This window comes from Cherax quadricarinatus, chromosome 9, assembly GCF_038502225.1.
Source record: "Cherax quadricarinatus isolate ZL_2023a chromosome 9, ASM3850222v1, whole genome shotgun sequence".
Taxonomy (NCBI): Eukaryota; Metazoa; Arthropoda; class Malacostraca; order Decapoda; family Parastacidae; genus Cherax; species Cherax quadricarinatus.
The window spans coordinates 56,843,960-56,867,049 of NC_091300.1; the positions used below are offsets into that span (position 1 = coordinate 56,843,960).

General features: G+C 46.7%; 1 protein-coding gene across 1 annotated transcript in view; it reads left to right on the forward strand.

Moving 5' to 3' along the window:
* The window catches only part of LOC128686029 (phospholipid-transporting ATPase ABCA3), a gene marked incomplete at its 3' end in the record, with an annotated part of 363,040 nt that overhangs the window by 48,491 nt on the left and 291,459 nt on the right, over window positions 1-23,090 (forward strand). Inside the window, 2 exon segments of the mRNA XM_070083443.1 lie at window positions 4,039-4,243; window positions 17,945-18,175. Of these exon segments, the coding sequence (XP_069939544.1) occupies window positions 4,039-4,243; window positions 17,945-18,175 (436 nt within the window).

Here is a 23,090-nt window from a genome sequence, read left to right on the forward strand (position 1 = left end):
GGGATATGATTATCAAACAATTAGACCAACTTAAACAAAATAAGTCCCAGGGCCCTACGAACTGTACTCAAGGGTACTTAAAGTGTACAAGATGGAACTTAATCAGCCGCTAATAAGCCTGTTTAACTCATCAGTCCAAACTGGTGTTGTGCCTGAGATGTGGAACCAAAGCACAGTCATTGGTGCTTATATACCGGTGATAGGTGAAGGACGAGCGGCAGACGAAGACAAAGTTGCTGGTAGGTGGGAATCCCCAGCTTCCCCCTACCTCCTTATGAATGTTGGAACATACTAATAGATTGTTTTTAATTTTATATTTAAGTGAGTGATCTGAATGGGACTCGTTCATGGCAGTCACCAGTCGCCTAACACGTGTCGGTAGCATTACCCATTACAATACACTTGGCACAAAGCAATAACACAGTACAACTTGCAGGATACACACATTAGCAAGGCTAACACACAATATCAAAAGCGATACAAGAGACAATGTAAATGATACAGAGATCAGCCTCCCAGACAGGCTCCCATATTATGATCACAGGTGTATTTATGGCCTACACACCTTGTTGTAATGTGATAACCAATAGTGAAACAAAGGCAGAGGATATACGACTTGCATTTCCTTCATCAAAGAATCAAGTTGATATTTGCAGTATGTATACTATTTACACTATGTACAATAATTTAAGGGCAAGCATACAACACGGTGGTCAAAAATGCAGAATGCAAACACCAGATATAGAGAACCGTGAGCGACCAGCAGCCTAGATAAGTCTGCCGAAACTCATGTCACAAGTGAACCACTTTGCTTCACAGCTCTACTGAGCTTTCCTGTGATTGGCCAGTACAGTGCCTCGGCCCCTGTTAGATCATTAACTCTTAGTACTGGGTTAACTGGTCAGGAGGCATGCCTATATGGGAGTGTGACATATGCCAAATAAAATATTACATACTAATAGTATGTTTAGCATGGCTCCCAAGTCATTTTCACAGTCTGTGTGATCAAGCTCTGCATCACCTAGTTCATAACTTCAAGGGTTATTTTTATTCCCAAGGACTAAGACTTTACACTATTTTACACTGAACTGCATCTGCCACTTTTCAGAGCAAGACATTAGTCTATCCAAATCCTCCTGGAGTTCACTAGTATCCTCCTCAAAATCAATCATTCGACATAACTTGTGTCATCAGCAAATTTACTTATGTCACTTGCAATTCCTTCATCAAGGTCATTAATGTAAATTATGAACAACAATAAGCCCAAAACTGATCCTTGTGGAATGCCACTAGTGACTGCTCCCCATTCAGATTTGACCCCATTAATGGAAACTCTGTTCTCTATTATTAAGCCTTCCCTCGACCCATCTTAGAACTTTACCTCCTATACCATGAGCTGCTACTTTTCCTAAGAGTCTTTTGTGAGGTACTTTATCGAAGGTATTACTGAAATCCAATGAATAACGTCATATTCTTTATCGTTGTCTACTGCCTCAAATGCTTTATTGAAGAACATCAATAAATATGTCAGGTAGGAACGACATCTCGTAAATCCATACTGAGATTCATTAATCAGCTTCATCCCCCGGGTACCAACATTCTTTCAATCATTCTTTCCACTGCTCCAGGATTACCATCGTGGTGCCTAGAAACCATCATCATTTGCGTTTTTATCCATGAGTAAATGTGATATGTCATCGTTTTACCCAGACTGTGAAGCTGTAAACTGGTGATTGATGTAACTTAGAGCAGCTGGCATTTCCTCTCTTGGATAAGTAAATGTCAGAGAACAGTCGTCTGCATGCATGGGATCCTGGGATGAGATGAAGAAGGTCACTGAGGCAGACATTCTGAAGCAACGGCTGAAGCGCACTTCCCTGTGGAACACTTGCACCAGTGGCCCGTAGCCTGGTGGTAAAAGCTCTCGCTTCACATGGTGAGTGTCCGGGTTCGATTCCCGCCGAGGGCTGAAGCATTGCGCGTGTTTTATTACGCCGGTTGTTTACATTTCCCTCAGTAAAATGGGTACCTGGGTGTTAATCGACTGGTGTGAGTCACATCCTGGGAAAAAACTGACCTAATTTGCCCGAAATGCTTTGCATAACAAGCGGTTTTCTATATAGTAGTATGTCAGCTATGGTCTGTGTATCTTGTACAAGTACTTGTAGAAATAAAGATAATATTATATTATTATAGTATTTTGTTGACTCTGTCTCGTTAAGAACTATTAGAGATCTACCTTGAAGTTAATCACTGAGGAGGTACAATGCAGAGCTGGGGACTCCAAGTGCTTGCAGTTTTGCCAAGAGTTCCTGGTGCCATGCTCAGCTGAAAGCACCAGTAATATGCAGAGTTATTACACAGTTAACCTTGGATTCAGCCAGAGACTGTTGCCGTATATAGTGGAGAGGTTTAACAGCAGATCTGCAGCATAGTTATCTTTTTAGATGCCATACTGAAGGTTACAAATAAACGAGTAATAGTCGAAAAAAGCTGTCATTTACCATGAGTTTATTGTCTCAAGAATCTTGTCAGTGGTTGACAGTAGTGACACTGGTCTGTAGATTTCTCTTCTGCACTTCCTTTTCTGATCAGGAACTACGATTGTCACTTTCCACAGCAATATATCAAGCAAAAAGGTTATACCTCTGGTAGTGACGAATAATACTCTTCAGAGGCGTTCCATAGTTTTATTTGGAGTTCTTATGCAGTATGTCTAGGAGGCCCTGAGGGCCAGGTCCAGCCCGGCGGGAGAGAGAGGAGGCACTTCTTGTCTGTAGGCTGTCTGCTAGGTGAGACTGAGTCAGCATCACATGGACTGAACGTAGGCCTAAGCCTGCAAGATGGCAGCACTAGCATGGTGCACAATGTAAGAATGGCCTGACACGAAACATAAAATCCAACAGGATTTATAACTCTCAGGTATGGTACCCATGGTCGTCCTCACCGTGCCAAGTGGCAGAACAAAACTCTTTCACTTCGAAAAAGCATTTTCACGTTATCTAACGCGTTCGACTGACCCATCTGTAAACATAAGGCAGATATGCAACACTTGAACATCTGCGTTGCTGAAATGCTTAGAAAATAACGCTAGTTAATGTATAGGAAAAATGGCACAAAATGAGGATGCAATGGATATACGTTAGTTCCAGCAACAAAGATGCCACAGTGTTGCACTGATGTCATGCTCATTAAATTTTCTGTGATGTATAAAAATAATAATTTGGAATTTCCATTAATTAAACTGATAAACTGACTTCATCACATCCCAATAATGATCCGAAAGGTTTCAGCCGATCAGAAAACGTATTCTCGCATTATCAAATGACAAAGGCGCTCAGACGCACCACCAGGTAAGGCAGAGTGCTATGTTACACTTCTCGCACGCCCAAACAAAAGTATATTTGCCAGCCAGTTTGAGAGTCCGGATTAGACACACTTTTGGGAGTTGGACAAAGAGCTTCAAGGAAAGAATTCTATTCGTCAGGGGAAAAGTTAATTTTAATCCTGTGATACCAGTCATATAATGACCCATTCCACGAAGCTTCTGGTCAGTGGTCCAAAATCTTTCCTGATTTACTCGTCCAATCAATTAAAAACTGACATTTATCATTACATACAATTGTAGAGGAGAAAGGCTTGACAAGCAACATTTTTCCTCCATTTAGTGGCTTTAATATAGTATTCCTCCCTCACACTATGCATGAAATACGTGATAATTTTAACATTGTGTATCTTCTCTGAGACACCTCGCTGCCAGGTGTATCTTGCTTTTTTATATTTCTGTTTTCGCGATTAAATATGTTCTGTAAATTTAATTAACCTAGCATAACATAACAACGTAATTCACCCTAAGCTAAAACAAAAATAAAATAATTTTCTAAACTCACTAAACTCAAAAATTGACAATAGTTATTGTACAAAAAAAATACAAAATATGGAGGTTGATTATAAGGTATATTTTCCGTGTTCGTGTTCATACAAACAGTAAATACCCATACATAAAATATCTAAATATTGTTTTAATCTTAATCACAGACGTCGAGGTTCAGTGTGAGCTCAGAGGAGAACCTGAGGAGAATATTGTGTTACAAGTATGGAGTGTGGCTCTCCTTATTAACTTATTGCTACGTGGATACCATCAACTTGCCAGGCCAGAGAAAGCTCTTCTACGGCCCCCCAGGCAACTTCACCCAGGGCGTCGCCAGACACATTGCTGAAGAACTCGGTATGCCTGACGAAGGTAAGTAACGTATCCATGTTTCCTTGCTCGTCTTAATGTATTTTAGCTATTTTTCTGTGTTGAATTTAAACGGATTCTTTGATAATGTTTATTAATTATTGTTTCTTTAAACAAAGCAGTATTGCAGGCTAAGAGCTCTTATCCTACCTTGGTTCATATCAAAGCCCAGACGTATCTAAGGTATATAACCCCCGCCCCAGGATGCCACCCACACCAGTCGGCTAACACCTAGGTACCTTTCTACTGTTAGGTTAAGAGAGGCAGTAAGGGTAAACAAAAACGCCCAATATTTCCACCTGTACTCAGGTTTAATCTAGGGAAGTGCAAGGAATCTCCAATTACTTAAATAGGAACCAAGAGAGACTTCCTTGGGAGGAAATTGGTACGGCTATAATGCACGATAACGTAGTAATTCTAGGGGGACTTTAACTTAACTCAATTTGATTGGAATTCCAAACTGGGAACTTAATGTCCAACAACTTCCTGAAGGTAATTCAGAATTGTTTTTAAAGCGGTTTGTGACAGAATCCAGAAGATAAAATAAACTGCTTGATTTGGTTCTTGCATAAAAGGATACCAGTGTTAATAATCTATAGAGTACAGAGAAACTTCTCGAGCGCGACCACAAATCAAATACGAGGATGGCTGGACAGGCACGAAGGCATTATCATTCTGGGCATATAGAATACGAAGGAAACGGTTCACCATCGGAATTGGATTCACATCAAGAAGGATTATCGAGTGGACGAAGATTGGAAAACAGTGTGTATTGTGTTCGCAAATCTGTGTTAGTTTACGCACAGATTAGCGTCATTCCTGGTGATCCTTGGACTGTGTTCAGTGCTTCAGAACAGTGAGCCACGAGAGGGTGGCTACGGGCCCCGACTGGGGCTCTGAGCCTCACAGCTCTGCACCCGGTGTGGGCGGCTGTGAGGTCACAGGCAGCAGCTCTGCTGCTGGCTCTGTCCCCACACCTACAGTCACCATGACAGATCCAGGAGAGCGGCCTAAACGTTCCTTGGAATGCGGGGACGAGTTGGAGGACGACGTGGGGCAGGTGGGAGCCCCCACCAAGAAGGCCAAGGATGCAGTGGAGACTACTGTGCCTACCAATCTGCCACTAGGTCCGTCAGCAGCCCCTACCCAAGAAGACTTGCACCCCCAGGTGGCCATAGGGGTCGTGGAAGGAAGCCAGGAGGAAGTAGCTCCTCAAGTGGCAAGGATGGAGCCATCCCAGGTCCCTACACCAGTTGCGTTGGCCTCCACAGTGGACGGGGACTGGTTGACTCCACGTGGAAGGAGAAGTTCCCGCTCAGCTCGGGCACAAGCAACCAGGGCCTTCAACAAATTCAAGGTTCCCAACTACGGGTTTGTAAGGTATCTAGAAGGTCTCCCCCACCTCAAGTTCCGCTGCGAGTTCACTCTCAGGAACGAGGTTCTGGTCATTCCTCGGGACGAAGACTCTTACGAGGAGTTGAAGGGGCTGGTTGTGACCCATCCAGCATGGTGGAACTGCTTGCTTCGGAGAAGGTGTACAAGGGGGTGCTTTTACACGTCCCTGTGCCCCTCCCACTGGACCCCATTTTGGAAGTGCCCAATATTGTCAAGGCGGAGCGACTCACTGCAACGGTGAACAAGGTGCCCACCCGCCAGGTGCTGATCCACCACAAAGGTCCACTTCCCACGCACCTGGACCTTGGGGTCTGGGGAAGATTCAAGACCCGACCATACCTGTCAGGCCCAGTACAATGCTTCAACTGCCAGGGGTTCAATCATATTGCAGCCACCTGCCAGTGAGAGAAGAAGTGTGGTGTGTGCAGCAAGGCACACGACTCGAAGGACTGCATTGCAATCCTCAAACATCCACCTGGCGAAGCCCTTCGGCCAGCGCCCAAGTGTGCCAACTGCTCAAAGAGGCACCATGCCTGGAACCGGAGCTGTCCTGTGATGGTGCAGCACTGGCAGCAGGTTCGTCATCGGAACGACCCGACAGCCCCGACACCACCCAGCCTTGGAACTGCCCAGCAACAGTCAGCATGGGCTCCAATCACGGTTCCCCGGATACCGCAGGAGGGCAATACCAGCGAGTTCCCAGCACTGGGCTCCCAGCGGGGGCATCAGAGGGCAGACACTGGTTTGCAGCAGCGCGGTCAACTGCGGCGTCAGATGGCAAGGTGGCCAAGAAGGCAGAATCATTGGGAAAAACAGCCACAGGCCAGGCACACTGCCCAGCAGGTCCCAGCTGGGCACCAACATTCCTTGCCATACGGCCAGCAGGCCTCTTCCCAAGGACAGGCCCCTCCTGTGAGCGGCCAGCGACAGGCAGAGGTTCCCCGCCAGGGGACTTGGAAGCCCATGGCCACTCATGCCGGGCCCAGGGTGCACCCAGCTTATGCTGCTGCAGTGTCGACAGCCACCCAGACATACCCAGTGACCCAGCCCCGCCTCGACGGGTCGTCCAGCTCAATGCCTGCAGAGGTAATGGTCGAATCCTTTCCGGATCGACTGAAGAAAACCATCGGGGTCATCTCAGCGCTCCTCTGTCGCCTGCTGCCATCGGCAGAGGACAGGGGCGCCTGCAGGCAGCTCCTGTCATGGATGCTGGGCGTGGTCCTACTGGACAGGAAAGACTCCATGGAACTTCAAGCCATCATCCAGGAGTCCTTCCAGTCTGTGATGGAGGAGGCCCCGGAGTCGCCAACAACGGACGACGAGTCCCAGGCAGAGATGGAATCAGTGAGCCACCTCTGCGGCCCTTGAAGATCCTCCAGTGGAACATTTGTGGGCTGCAGTGGAAAATTCACTTAGTGATTGAAGCTGCAGTTCAGGATGAGGTTGATGTCTTCCTGTTTCAGGAGACACTCACCGATTTGTCACGTCAAATGCAGCCACGTATTCCGGGATTCTCTGCCTACCTTCAACGCCTGGAAGGGACTGGCAGGGGCACGGCGATCTACGTCAGAACCACTATCCCTCATTCAATCTCCACTGACCCCATCGACTGTGGGGAGGGCGTAGAGGTTCAGGCTGTCACCCTACACCTGGCGGATGGACCTCTCGTGGTTTACAATATTTACAGAAGCTCTCGGTACACCCTTGACATCTCAGAGGTGGCAGCACTCGCCCCACGGGAGGGTCTTGTTGTGGCTGGGGATGTCAATGCCCACCACCCAATGCTTTCTTCTATCTCTCCTACCAACGCAGCTGGGAGGCACCTTGCGGCTGTGCTGGAGGAGGTCCCTGAGATCGCCCTCCTCAATAATGGTGAGCCAACCCATCACTATGGTGGCCGCTTGGATGTCACACTCATCTCTAGGCGGTTGCTCTCGAGCGCGAGATGGGAGGTCCACCCCCATCTCACCAGTGATCACTTTGCAGTGGTCACTACGCTGATGGTCCAGCGGTGCCCGCTCCCCACACCTACCCCCAGATGGAATCTAAAAAAGGCCGACTGGCAGTGCTTCCAGGAGGTCATTGAGCGTTGGTGGGCGGAGTCTCCCCTTCCAGAAGACCCAGATGAGGCAGCTCAAAGCTTGCAGGTGGCCTTCACATGTGCAGCTGAGGCAGCAATACCTAAGATTACAGGCGGAGGGTCCTATAAACGTGACTGGTGGTTTTACAATGAGGACATCAGGGAACAGAACCACCGCATCAATGTTGTACGCAAGATGCACAGGCGTAATCCCACGGTTGAGTCCATGCGTCTGCTCAGGGAAGTGGTGCGGCATGCATGCCATGTCTCACACAGGGTCCGGCAGGCTAAATGGTTCGAGTGGTGTGCCTCCTTCAGCTACTCCTCCACCTTATCTGAGATTTGGACCAAGTTACGATTGGCCACTGGGCAGCGTCGCAGTGTGGCTCGGTTGCACCCAGACCCCACAACGGAGGCAGAGCGTCTGGTGGACCTATTCACCTCCAGAGCGGCCATGGCTCAACTGCCTCAGGATCTCCAGGACGTCCAAGCCACCCTCCTTCCTAGAAGGGTGATGGTGATCCAAGCAGCATGCCAGGCTGGGGATGTCACGGATGAAGACTTCACCGACCAGGAGCTCCAGGCAGCCTTCACATCTCATCGAGACACTGCTCCGGGGCATGATGGTATCACCTATGGCATGATCACTCGGTCTGGCCATTCTGGACATTCAGCTGTCCTGGGAGTCATCAACCAGACTTGGCGAGCTGGCAAACTCCCTGTCGTATGGAAGGAGGCTGACATCATACCGATTCCTAAGCCTGGGGATCCTGGCAGTGTGAGACCCATCTCCCTCACCAGTTGCATTTCGAAGGTGTCTGAAAGGATGGTGTTGGAGCGCCTGAGGTGGAAGCTTGGCCCTCCTCATAAACACCTCTATGGCTTCACCAGAGGAGTGGGCACTTTCGAAAGCCTTACCACTCTACTGACCGGCATTGGGTCGGACGCCCAAGCCCACATTGTTGTCTTTCTTGACCTCGAGAAAGCTTTTGAGCTAGCCAGTGCACCTGCCATCCTCTCACTCTTGGCCCGCAGGGGGATTAAAGGCAGGCTGCTTTCATGGCTTCGTTCCTATCTCCAGGACAGGCGGGCCCGGGTACGCTTCCAGGGGCATGCCTCTTCTCTCAAGACCCTGGACAATGGCACTCCACAGGGCGGGGTGCTTAGTCCCACCCTGTTCAATGTACTGATGCATCAGCTGGTGTGCCTGCCTTTCTCCAGAGGGACCGTCCTCCTCAGCTATGCCGATGACCTGGCACTTGTCGTACCTAGGAAGTGCCGGCTTTTGCAGCGTGCCCAGGAGGACCTCGATCTGCTGGCTTCCACCTGCCGTCACTTGGGACTCAAAATATCTGCAGCAAAATCCAAAGCCATGATCCTTCGCACCAAGGTGCCCAGTCAGAGGCTGCGGGTCCTGGGCATCGACCTGGAGTGGGTTCACAGTTATAGGTACCTTGGCATCTACATTGACAGGCACCTCACCTTCCAGAAACATGTGCACCACATTAAAGAGAGGGCTCTGCAGAGGGTCAGGGCATTGAGTGCCATGGCCAACCCTAGGGTTGGGGCCAGCCTCGAGGTCATGAGGTTGTTCTACATCCAGGCAATACGTTCCCTCGTTGACTATGGGGCACTTGCTCTGGTTCACGCCAGACCCACAAACATCAAATCCCTCTGTGTCATCCAGAACACAGCTGTACGGGCCATGCTGGGGGCTCCTAGGTGGGCCAATGCAGTGGCTCTGAACCTTGAAGTGCAGCTACAGCCTCTTGAAGACAGGATCCAACTGGTAGCTGCCAGGAGGATTGCAAAGTATCTCCGACTCCCAGGGGCTGACAAACTGATGAGAGATTTACGGGTCCGCCAGGGACAGGTCATTCCACTGCATCCCGGCCGCCGATGGATGTGGTCGGTAGCAGATGCCACACAGAAGCTCTTGCCCATGACATTGCTCCAGGCGGGAGGCTGCGACAGACTGGCAGCGAACTACACAGTGCCACCCCCTTGGGCACCAGAGCTGTTTGCGGTGAGCTGGACAACCCTACCAGACAGCAAGAGGCATTGCACCCGGGACATTCTGCACCACCTTGCCTCGGCTAGCATTGTGGGTGCGGAAGGCCCAGGGTGTGTGCCATATTACACTGATGGCTCCAGAGACCCGGTGGCAGGCCGCACAGCTGCTGGGATGTTCCACAGCAATCTGACAGCAGGTTGGCGCCTCCCAGACCATTGCACCATCCTCCAACAAGCTCTGCGGCATGCTCTTGCAGACCATCAGCATCCCCCCATCATCCACGTTGATTCCAAGGCAGCAATCCAAGCGCTTATGCACAGAGAGCCAAAGGACAACATACACTTACTCACATCCATCCGGGGTGACCTGCAGACTCTCATGGCCCAGGGTCGCAGGGCTACCATCAACTGGATCCCGAGCCATGTGGGTATCCCTGGCAATGATGCTGCAGATGAGGCTGCTAGGACTGCAACCCTCGAGGCACAGCCACATGCTGCGATCTCCATCAGCCTTAGCCAGATTGCGCTGTTGGCTGCTGGTGCGGCGAGGCGCCCATTCCCTGACCCTGGGGAGTCACGGAGCCTCTGCTGGTATGTCAGGGCGACCCACAGGGTGCCCCCTCCAAGTCTTCGAACACAGTCCAGGGAACTGAGGGTGCATATCCACCGCCTACGCTTAGGGTATCCCACCACTGCGCGGATTGTTGAACGGGCACGAGAGGAGCTCTGTGCCCATTGTGACCGAATGGTTCCGCAGCCCTTGGTGCACTACCTGTTAGACTGCCCGGCTACGATGCCCCTTCGCCGTAGACACTTCCCAATGACCCCAGTAGGGCAGACCCGAGAGAATGAGGCAGCACTTCTTGTGTACTTCGCTGTCAGGGACTTGGAAACCTTACTTCCAGTCCTTGCATGTCATCCGCCCCCCTGCTGAAGTTGCTGCGAGGGCCTGCTTTGGGCCTCCATTGCACTGCACACCAGCCACTGTTAGTGCACACTAACGTTTGGTACGTCACCTGGCCATAGGGCCGGTGAGGTACCCCCCCTTACTGCTGAAGACCTGCCACACAGGTGCAAGTAACGATAAATGTCACTTCCCTACCCGGGGAGCCAATGCCGGGTCACCAAAATGGAAGAGACCCGGGCCGGGATTACCGGCGAATCAAATAGAATAGAATAGAATAGAAATCAATTACATTTAGCATTGAATGGAAGTATGATAATAGGGATAGGTCAGTAACGGTCCCAGATATGCGAAAAGCAGATTATAATGGGCTTAGAGAACACCTATCATCTGTTGACTGGGGTAACGAAGAGAATTATCAATATGACAGGTTTTTACTCACTATACACACTACTCAAAGAACATTTATTCCGTATAAAGAAATGAGATTAAATAGAAATGACCCAAAATGGATGAACAGTAAGCTGAAATATCTTTTAGGGCAGAAGAAAGGAATTTATAGGATTATCAAAAGAAATGAAGGTCAGGTTAGGAATCATTATGTTCACATTAACAGGAAGGTTAAAAAGGTGTTAAGAAAAACTAAATGGGACAATGAAATTAGAGTTGCTAGGGTTCGGAAACAAACCCGTAAGGTTTTTTCTATGTATATAGAACAAAGGTTAGAGAAAATTTATGTCCTCTTAAAACTAACTCTGGACAGCTTACTGGCAAGGATAATGAATTAGCACTGGTATGCATTTGGAATGTTTTTAATTTTTAGTTTTATTCATGGGTGCGATCTTTCATATTCTTGGGCTGCTGATTGTAAATATTTAAACCATCTTGCTCTATCACGTAAGGATTTTGAATAAAATTTATATTAATGATAATAAAAAATGTGAATTTTTAATAATTTGGTAATTTATTAAAACTAGGCAAGTAATCATCGAAAAGCTAATTCTGTTAGTTTTAAGAACATACGAATTCCAAATCAACATGAATCAAATCAAATGATTTGATAAGATAAGATTTCGTTCGGATTTTTAACCCCGGAGGGTTAGCCACCCAGGATAACCCAAGAAAGTCAGTGCGTCATCGAGGACTGTCTGACTTATTTCCATTGGGGTCCTTAATCTTGTCCCCCAGGATGCGACCCACACCAGTCGACTAACACCCAGGTACCTATTTGCTGCTAGGTGAACAGGACAACAGGCGTAAGGAAACGTGTCGAAATGTTTCCACCCACCGGGAATCGAACCCGGGCCCTCCGTGTGTGAAGCGGGAGCTTTAGCCACCAGGCCACCGGGCCACCACATGTTGATTTGAAGTTCATATGGTTAGCCTACATATTGAATCAAAGGAAGGAGGACTTCTTTGATTTTTGCAGGTGCTGTGCATCGAGACCATTACGTTACAATGATCAGCAGTAATCCGCCATCATGCTGACATTCCATTTGCCCTGGTATCGAATTTCTATGGTGCAAATATCCTGATGGAACCTCTCTCCTTGCTCCTCACTGTAGTCCCCGCAATTGTTGGGAAAATAGTCAAGATGTGAGTGCAAAAAGTGCATCTTCACACTCATTCTAGACTCAAGTTGCTGGAAACTTGAAATCAGGTCTTGGATCATTTTATCATATTCGGGAGAACGCCTGTTTCCCAGGAAGTTGTGGACAATCTGCTTGAATGAAAACCAGACATTCACCTCAACACCTGCTAATGCTTCATCAAAATGCTTGTCCTTCATCAATTCCCGAATCTGAGGGCCAACAAAGATTCTTGCATTTAGCTTGCCTTCACTTATACGAGGAAACTTTGACTCCAGGTACTTGAAAGCAGTTCCATTCTTGCTCAAGGCCTTCACAAAAATTTTCATAAGCCCTGATTTGAAGTGGAATGGTGGCAGCAGAATATTCTTGAGGTCAACTAGTGGCACAGTTTTCACGTTGTGATTTCCGAGTAAGAAGCTGGTTCTTGGTGGCCAGTCTTTTTGTTCATAGTGCTGGCTGTCTGCCCTACTATCCCAAAGACACAGAAAACAGGGATACCGGTGTATCCGCCTTGAAGACCTTGTAGGAGAGCAATAACTTTTAAATCACCACAGATGAGAAAATTGTGACTCGGATACTTGATTGCAGATATTAATGTCCTCATATTTGCGTAAGTTTCTGATATTTGGACACTATGGCCAACTGGCACAGATGCAGCTATGTTGCCATTGTAGAGAAGTACAGGCCAGAAATATTTGAACAGAAAACTAAAGATTCCTCTTTGTCAAAGAACTGAGTGAATTCCCCTTCACGATGACGGTACTAAGTGAATGTTGATCCAGGAGCTAGAAGCCTGTGCTCCTTCAGTCTAGAGCCACGTAACTGTGCACTTCTTTTGGAAGGTTAAGGTCTCTCACCAAGTCATTGAGCTCAACTTGGTTGAAGGGTTTGTGATCGTCATTTGTTGGTGGTTCATACTCTACTTCCATCTCCTTAGAATCACTGGTATCAGACTCTGATGAAATTTGCCATGTCTCAGGTGACACAGGTACAGGTATATCTTCAGAGTGTGGAACAGACCTTATTGCTGAAGGAATATTTGGGAATATTATGCGATCTTTATTTTCTTGTTGAATCCAGCTACTCTAGTAATACAAAAGTAGCAGTCATCATGGTGGTTCAACTGCTCCCGCCATGCCAACTGACCACATTTGGAGCTTACTGATTCAACTTTTGCAAGCTTTGTGTGGTGCAAATGGTTTGTCCTGGTCTCCAAGTTTGCTGCCAAAATAAGCGAAGTAGCAGCGCTTCAATAAAGGAGTAATGTTGCTCCGGGAATCTGAAGGGATGAATTGTCCGCAGACATAGCAAAATATGTCTGGTGAATTTATGCAGCCTCTAAACATATTAATAATCTGAAAATAAAGAAAAATGAATTAGATTTAACATTTAAGCAATATACGATAAGCATTTTAATTGATAATATACCACTTTCTCATTTACTTATGTTAGACGAAAAGTGAAAAGTAACGTTTCCGTATAACTTGACAACCTATGTGATAGAGATGACAAAAAAAAAAAATAAATCACTATTTTCCATATATATATATGCCGAAAAAGATACCATAGAGTCAATAAAAAAAATAATGCAGCCTAGTGTTATCAGCTATAATTGACTCTAGTAATTAACCTACAAAATGTGAGCAAGACTTGGGAATTATGGTAAGAAGGAACCTGAACAAAGACGGCAGTACCTAAGCACTTTCTGAAAAGCTCTGCCATCCTGACTCTTGACATGTTGAACGGATTCTAAGGAGACTGATGAAGTATAAAAACAGTATGTGGAGGAAGGATATTTATTGTTGTAAAGTATTTCACCGCCACTAGCTTCTTCAGTCCTATATAAAATGGCGGGAATCAAACTTCCAGAGGGTTGTAGTAGTACTGCTGTGGTGAGATGGGTAGGGTTTGAGAAGGATCTATCATCATGAGCCTGTATATCTGCTACAGTCCTCTTCTACTCATAGTAATAAAGTAGGTATCATGTTACATTAGTCCCCAGAATGGGCAATATCCTGTTGTTGAACAGTTTGGATATGGCGTGACTGCTGGATATTGCCCATTTTGGAGACTGCTGTAACATGGTTTCTACTCGAGCACTATGTACAGAGCAACACTGCAGCACGTCTACTGGCCCATGTAGACAGGTCCTCACATCAATCCCTCTCATCACAGCTGTACACTGAGGCGTATCTACGGAAAATAGTGCCTGTGGCTAGAACTTTAATTGCGCCCCAGTTCAAACATCTGACAACCATATTTTAGATAGCTTTACCGCAAAATCAACTCAGAAATATGAGTCAAACTCAGTAATCTTTTAATTAACAAATTATGGCGCTACTTGATAATTACAACTGCACCTTCCTTGCTTTCACTGATGCAGTTCGGACTATTATGTGCTCAAATTAATTTTTTTTCTTCAGTTTCTTATCAGCAAGCAAGATCACAAAGTCTGCGTTGAATAATACGGAAGTATTAGTTTTAACTTGTTGAATGTTCTCTCACAGCTGGCGATGAAAACTGCGTTAGTTAGCAATGGGAGGACTGGGGAAGACGCTCTCATGTCCATACTCAACAATGAGTTTTTTTTATATTTTCATGCTAGTCCGACTTGGCAGCAACATTCTGCAATCCAAAATTTCTTCATATAGCTGCTGTCCCATTATAATCAAAGACAGATCGTATATCTGAAGAAGACTTGTCTGATTTTAAACAGAAACTACTTAGTGGTGCCCCCCCTTCAAGTGGCGCCCAGGGCCTCCCTTCAAGTGGCGCCCAGGGCCTCCCTTCAAGTGGCGCCCAGGGCCTCCCTTCAAGTGGCGCCCAGGGCCCCCCTTCAAGTGGTGCCCCAGGAACCCCCTTCAAGTGGCGCTCAGGGCTCCCCTTCAAGTGGCGCCCAGAGCCCCTCTTCAAGTGGCGCCCAGAGCCCCCCTTCAAGTGGCGCCCAGAGCCCCTCTTCAAGTGGCGCCCCAGGACCCCCCTTCAAGTGGCCCCCAGGTCCCCCCCTTCAAGTGGCGCCCAGGTCCCCCCTTCAAGTAGCCCCCAGGGCCTCCCTTCAAGTAGCCCCCAGGGCTCCCCTTCAGGTAGCCCCCAGGGCCTCCCTTCAAGTAGCCCCCAGGGCCTCCCTTCAAGTAGCCCCCAGGGCCTCCCTTCAAGTAGCCCCCAGGGCCTCCCTTCAAGTAGCCCCCAGGGCCTCCCTTCAAGTAGCCCCCAGGGCTCCCCTTCAGGTAGCCCCCAGGGCCTCCCTTTAAGTAGCCCCAGGGCCTCCCTTCAAGTAGCCCCCAGGGCCTCCCTTCAAGTAGCCCCCAGGGCCTCCCTTCAAGTAGCCCCCAGGGCCTCCCTTCAAGTAGCTCCCAGGGCCTCCCTTCAAGTAGCCCCCAGGGCTCCCCTTCAGGTAGCCCCCAGGGCCTCCCTTTAAGTAGCCCCAGGGCCTCCCTTCAAGTAGCCCCCAGGGCCTCCCTTCAAGTAGCCCCCAGGGCCTCCCTTCAAGTAGCCCCCAGGGCCTCCCTTCAAGTAGCTCCCAGGGCCTCCCTTCAAGTAGCCCCCAGGGCCTCCCTTCAAGTAGCCCCCAGGGCCTCCCTTCAAGTAGCCCCCAGGGCCTCCCTTCAAGTAGCTCCCAGGGCCTCCCTTCAAGTAGCCCCCAGGGCTCCCCTTCAGGTAGCCCCCAGGGCCTCCCTTTAAGTAGCCCCAGGGCCTCCCTTCAAGTAGCCCCCAGGGCCTCCCTTCAAGTAGCCCCCAGGGCCTCCCTTCAAGTAGCCCCCAGGGCCTCCCTTCAAGTAGCTCCCAGGGCCTCCCTTCAAGTAGCCCCCAGGGCCTCCCTTCAAGTAGCCCCCAGGGCCTCCCTTCAAGTAGCCCCCAGGGCCTCCCTTCAAGTAGCCCCCAGGGCCTCCCTTCAAGTAGCCCCCAGGGCCTCCCTTCAAGTAGCCCCCAGGGCCTCCCTTCAAGTAGCCCCCAGGGCCTCCCTTCAAGTAGCCCCCAGGGCTCCCCTTCAGGTAGCCCCCAGGGCCTCCCTTTAAGTAGCCCCAGGGCCTCCCTTCAAGTAGCCCCCAGGGCCTCCCTTCAAGTAGCCCCCAGGGCCTCCCTTCAAGTAGCCCCCAGGGCCTCCCTTCAAGTAGCCCCCAGGGCCTCCCTTCAAGTAGCCCCCAGGGCTTCCCTTCAAGTAGCCCCCAGGGCCTCCCTTCAAGTAGCCCCCAGGGCCTCCCTTCAAGTAGCCCCAGGGCCTCCCTTCAATAAGCCCCCAGAGCCTCCCTTCAAGTAGCCCCCAGAGCCTCCCTTCAAGTAGCCCCCAGGGCCTCCCTTCAAGTAGCCCCCAGGGCCTCCCTTCAAGTAGCCCCCAGGGCCTCCCTTCAAGTAGCTCCCAGGGCCTCCCTTCAAGTAGCCCCCAGGGCCTCCCTTCAAGTAGCCCCCAGGGCCTCCCTTCAAGTAGCCCCCAGGGCCTCCCTTCAAGTGGCGCCTAGGGCACGTACCATACCACCCATACCTTAGGTACGCCACTTGCTGTACAACCAGGAGTTTTATCAATGAAATATACAGCAAAACACATATATATGTCTAGTTGATTCTACCTCTGGTGTGGCCTCCACTGCTGCGACTCACTTATATGTAACATATAAATCCTTTAGAATAAACTGTTTAGAAAACCAACAAGTTGAAAATTAGACATTTGTGAAATATTTGGGTACCTTTATTGTGGTAACGTTTTGTCAGCCAGTGACTTCTTCAGTCCAATGTAGAGAACAGTGGAAGATGAGGAGTTTAAGGTGATCAGTGTCTCATCCTGGAGTCGATATATTCAGTCAGTTACTCTTGAATAATGGACTCAACACATCATCTCAATATTGAGGGACTGATTACCTAAAACTCCTTGACGTCTCACACTGTTTCCTTTTTTTTTTTTTTTGTATTTGACTGATGAAGCCACTGGATGATGAAATGTTTCGGCAATATAGATAATTGTTGCATAAGTGTCTTATTCCTCTACCTTCTCGATACTTGCCCCATAAGTAGGTAGATACAGAGGCATAAATCCCCCCACTTACTTTTTGCCGAAGTGGCTGCATGGGGGAGGGGGGACGGGGGGACGGGGGGACGGGGGGCGGAGACCCTCAAATCCACCTCTTCACAAAGATGGCACGAGAAAGAAATTTTTTAGGATCATTGGAAGAACGAAAGTACGAAAACTTTTCATAAGTTATTTTACTAACATAACTTACGTGAGCCGAAATATTTCTGGTCAGTAACGGGTAATCTTGCTAGTGACTTATACAGCTCAACATATCGTGTTTTTATGCACATATATATCAGCATTATACCTCTTCATCCAGGAAGAAGATTGAGACACATGTGCAGCATCTGGGAATCTTTATCGTAGACTTTTCGCCTTCCAATGGCTTTATCAATACAGATTCTAAGACATAATTTGATAAAGGACATAACTGATAAAGTCACTGGATGGCGAAACGTCTACAATAACGATACCCAGATGTTGCACATGTGTCTAAATCTTCTTGTCGCTAATATATACCATTCTTGTACCTCTTCATCCAGTCTGAAATTTAATAACACTGTTTCAGTGACAACGTGTTTCAATAACTGGTTCAATTTCTCTATTTAAGGTAATTTACCCATATCCAGTTTCAATAAATTTATAGATACGAATTTCCAAAAATATCCAGAATATTAAGAAAACATTCCACTGTCCTCTCTATCCTTACGACCAGTGTTGGAGGTCGTCTCTAGCAATGAAGACATAGACGTGTTGGTGGACAAGTCGTACTTCGAGACCAATGATTCCTTCGCTTCCTTCTTCATGGGTCTGTACTTCCACGATCTGGATGACCCAGGACCCGTGGCTCCCCAGCACCTGAAGTACGACCTTAGACTTACCAAGTATTGGTTCACCTCGCAACTTTACCCTTTCCTGCAGGTGCCCGGCCCCAGGAACTATTCTCGTGAGTACTGTCTCTCTACATCCGCTGCTAACATATTTATCAACCTTAATGAATATTTATTCTGCTACTGCTGCCGCTGCTGCTACTACTACTACTACTACTACTACTACTACTGTTACTACTACCACTACCACTCCGACTATTACTGCTTCTACTACTTACGCAACTACTACTTTTCGTATTACTACTATTTACTAGTACTACTACTGCTACTACTACTACTACTACTACTACTGTTACTACTACCACTACCACTCCGACTATTACTGCTTCTACTACTTACGCAACTACTACTTTTCGTATTACTACTATTTACTAGTACTACTACTGCTACTACTACTACTACTACTACTAGTACTACTACTAATAATAATAATGATAATAATAATAATAATAATAATATAATAATAATAATTATTATACTACTACTACTATTAATAATAATAACAATAATAATAACTGCATTTTGGACGTAATGCGACCAGATTAAAGCATTTGTGTATTGTATAACCACTGTCCCCTGTACTTCCATGCAATCTAAAATATTACTGTAGAGTTCATTGTTTCGAATGCAATCAAACATTATATTGAAGATTTGAAGCGAATCATATTTGGTATTCTCAAGTTATCACATGGAACCTAATATCACACTTTCTTCAATAATAATGGCAAATTAGGAGAGTCACAGCCCAAAAGTTTATTTAAAACCTTTCACGAAGAAACATAAGGTTTATCTCAGAGACTGCATTATCCTGAACTACACCCGGTCATTAGGTTTAAATCCACTCAGAATTTTCTCCATGAAGTTACCAGCGTTGTAGGGTGAAGCCAGTTGAATGAGGTTGTCAGCTATTAGTATAGGAAAACCAGTATTTCAATTTTCCCAGTTTCTTAGATAGAAATGGGAATATGGAACAAGCACAGGATCAAATCAATCCATATGTTTCTTTAAGTAAGATTTGTTTGCATGTAAGTTTTACGTAAATATGCTTCCAAGTAAATACGTAAGTTTATTGAAAGCTTGAGTACGTAAAGTAGGACCCGCAAGGGAGGTTCTTTGATGCTGGTGATGGACTCCTGATCAAAGGAACTGAACCTGGGCTTCAATCCCTTGAGATGCTCGTGAATGTCTTCCATTCCTCTAGGAGCCAAATGATTATTTTAATAACAAGAGTGGAGAGGATAACAAAGGTAGTTAGAAAGGGCTGTAAGGAGTACTAAATGAAGTATTATCTAAGTTTGTGTAATAAATCAGTTGATGTCCAAAAGTCAAAGAGGGAGACTGAGTCAAAGTTGGGCCGTCAGCAAGGAGGGAAGATAAATTAAGATCGTAGTGATGACGTTGGAGGTAAATTCTGAAACTGCAACCTGAGAATTTTCACAGAGTGGAACTGGGCTCCTCTCCGTGAGATACCCATGAGTAAGACGTGTGTGCCCGATGCAAAGACGGAAAAGTGTAATCTCCCATCCTCGGCATCGATGATAAGACCAGGAACCTAAACGTGGCTTGATAAAATGCAATTTTTATGAGTCATATCGGACCAACGGTGTTGCCAACGGTTACAAAGGTGGTTAGAGATTACAGCAAAAGAGTCTGAGAATGGAATACCTCTAAATGAAACTGGGAGGTCATGTAGCGTTTACCATACAGCAGAGTCTGCCTGCTTGTTGCCCTGAACATCTAAATGACCAGGGACCCAACAGAAAACAATTTCTTTTTTTTTTTCTAGAAATGCAGCGCATCCCAAGCTGAAGAACTGTGGGATGAGGCGAATAATTTTTTTTAATAGCTTTCAAAGCACTAAGGGAGTCTGGGACAACGACAAACGTTAAGGTAGGCAGAGATACATTACGAATAATTGCCATGAGAATTGCATACAGTTCAGCTGTAAAAATGCCGAATCTTATAAATGCCCTCGAACAACGCTGTCCAGGAACACTACTGCAAACCCGACACCGTCAGAGAATTTAGAACCATTAGTGTACACTGCAATGGTATGAGAATGAGACCGGAAGTGGTTGAAAAAAAGGGAGCGAGAAGAAACTGTAGGTATTTGAGCTCTCCCGCACGACAGTGGTTAAGAACGGACATGAACTGTCAGACACTCCCTGGAAAAAAAAGAGAGAAGTTAGATGCTAGATGAATATATACAAGGAGCAACTGAAGAGAAGTCAATAGTAAGTGATGATGAACAGAAAAGAGACGGAGTAAACAGGGGTGATGAAAAATAATGGACCTCCACTAACGTCCGTTACTAAACTGTATGTAGAAGGATCGTAAAGGTCATGAGAGCGGACAAAATAAAGGAGGCAATGAGCATTACGACGAACGCTCAAGGATGGGACATTCGCCTTTGCATATAGGCTCACGACAGGAGAGGAGCGAAAAGCATCTAGACATAAATATAATACCTAATGATGGATGGGATCAAATTTAGAAAGAGTTGCGGGAGAGGCTGCAGATTATATCTGGTCGCCATAGTCTAGTTTCAGTAAAATTAGGGCTGACTGCAGTCGGAGGAGAGTTCGACGATCCGCCCCCACGAAAGATGAGCGAGGGTTTTAAGGAGGTTCAGCTGGCTATGGTAAGTTGCTTTCAGGGAGGTAATGGGAGGTTCCCAGGACAGTCGGCGATCAGTCAGGAAGCATACAGGTAGACAGGTATAATGGAGTATCGAGAGAGCAGAAAGACTGGTGAAAGTAATTTGGTGCGTTTTAGCACCAGGAAACTAAACTCATGCATAGTAGTCCAATGGGAAACATAACTGACAGCATTCTGGTGTTAGGCTGCTGCTAGGCGACAGTCAGCGCCTTGCGTATGTTACAGCAAATTCATCGATATAAAGTGATGACCAAATATTAGATGGGAGAACAGAGGCCAGATCATTTATAGCTAGTAGAAAAAGAGTAGTCCTAAGGACACATGCCTTCAGCTTGGACAAAGTTTGGTAAAGGAAATCATTAACCAGAACACGGATATGCCTCTCAGATAAGTTTTAAAGGAAATGTGACACATTACCTCGGAGGCCTAAGGAATGAATCTGGGTCAGGATGTTATATCTCCAAGTGGTGTCATGTGCCTTTTCAAGATCATAAAAGACTGCTATAATAGAATAGTTACTAGCAAAGGCATTATTATCACATGTATTTAAGCGGAGTAATGGAGCGCCCTTTACGAAAGCCAAATTGACTAGTGGAGAGACTATTGCATGTGTCCAAATACTACACCAAACGTCTACTTACTAGACGTTCCATCAATTTGCAAACTGCACTGGTAAGAGCAATGGGGCGATAAACCATGCACGAAGTACCTGGTTTACGAAAAAGCAGAAGAACAGCAGTTTTCTGTAGCTGGGAGGAACTTCTTGCAATCAAATAAGATTTAAAAGACGTAAGAGGACTGCAAGGGCTGGAGGATGTAAATGCTGAAGTATACGAATATGAATACCATCAGGCCCAGCTGCCGATGATCTAGAAGCGTAAAAAGCACACTCTAAGATTCGTTTCTGCTAGATGACAAGGCTAATGGCAGTAACTCTCTGGCAGACTTTGAGAAACAAGGGGCATAGATGGGGCAATCTCTTTGGCAACTTCAAGAGGTATTGCAGTCCTGACACAGGCAATCCGAAGAACGGGACCCGGGTCTGGAGAGTACTTGCCAGGGATGACACAGCTAGCAACCGCTCTTGCCCGCTTAAAATCAAGGAGTCACTCATTGGGCCTACTGTAATGATATCGGCCCCATGCAGCACGTTTCAAACGTACCGCACGAGCACAAGCAGGAGACCACAAGACACGTTTTTCTGAGAGTGCCTACTCGAGGTTTAAGGGATTGATGTGCAGCCGCTTTTGAAATTGAGGTCAAAAATAGTTTAATAACTTATCGGTAGAGGACGAAGAAGGTTCCTCACTTAAAACAGTTTGAGACGAGTCAAGGTCCCAGGTCACCCGTTCAAACTGCAAACGTGGATTTCGAGGAGGGTGAGAATATGAATGAGACGTAAGGAGGACAGAAAAATGATCGCTGTCATGTAATTCTGGGAGCACAAACCAGTTGAAGTCAAATGCAGTTGATGAGAAGCAAAACTGGGAGATCAATGCAAAAGAGAGATTGAGTGCGAGGGTCAAAATGGGTGGAAGTACCAGAATTTAAAACATGGAGGGAAGAGAGGTGAGAAGAGCCTCTAACTGATCGCCACGAAAGTCACAGTGAGACCCTCCAGAGGAAATGATAAGCATTAAAATCACCTAATAAAAGAAGAGGTGTGGTAAAGAAGAAACCAGATAATGCTCGAAAAGGAGAAAGATACAAAGAGCAAACCGTATACCACTTGATCAAGTGGATGCGTGATCCAGCGTAATACAGTGAAGCGTGAACAAAGATCTGATGGTGTGCTATACCGGTGCACACAAGATGTACACTTTAGTTAAAAGTTCCATCGGGAAAAGGATCCGATGAATACAATAAAATGTATCCTGAGACGGGATGGATAACAGTGGAGCGCAATTTGGTTTCCAGAAAACAGACACAAACAGGGAAAACTGATGAACTGTTCGCAAGAGTTTTAAAGGAATATAAGGAGGAACTTAGTGAACCTTCGGCTAGTCTTTTCAACATATCACTACAAACTGGTATAGTACTAAATAAGTGGAAAATGGCAAATGTGATACCTATATACAAAGCAGGAGACAAGTCCTTAGCTTCAAACAACAAACCAATAAGCCTAACCTCCATAAAGGGAAAATTGATGGAATCTGTAATTGTCGAGGCTATTCGTAGAAGTCTACCTTGGAAGCGGAGATGAGAAACTGCTATGGCATAAATGAAACCCTCCTTGTCTTTGAGACAACGGACTTCTTGTTCTTTTTAAGCAAACTTGGCAACGGAGTGAAAAAGCCTGGTGAGCCTCATTAC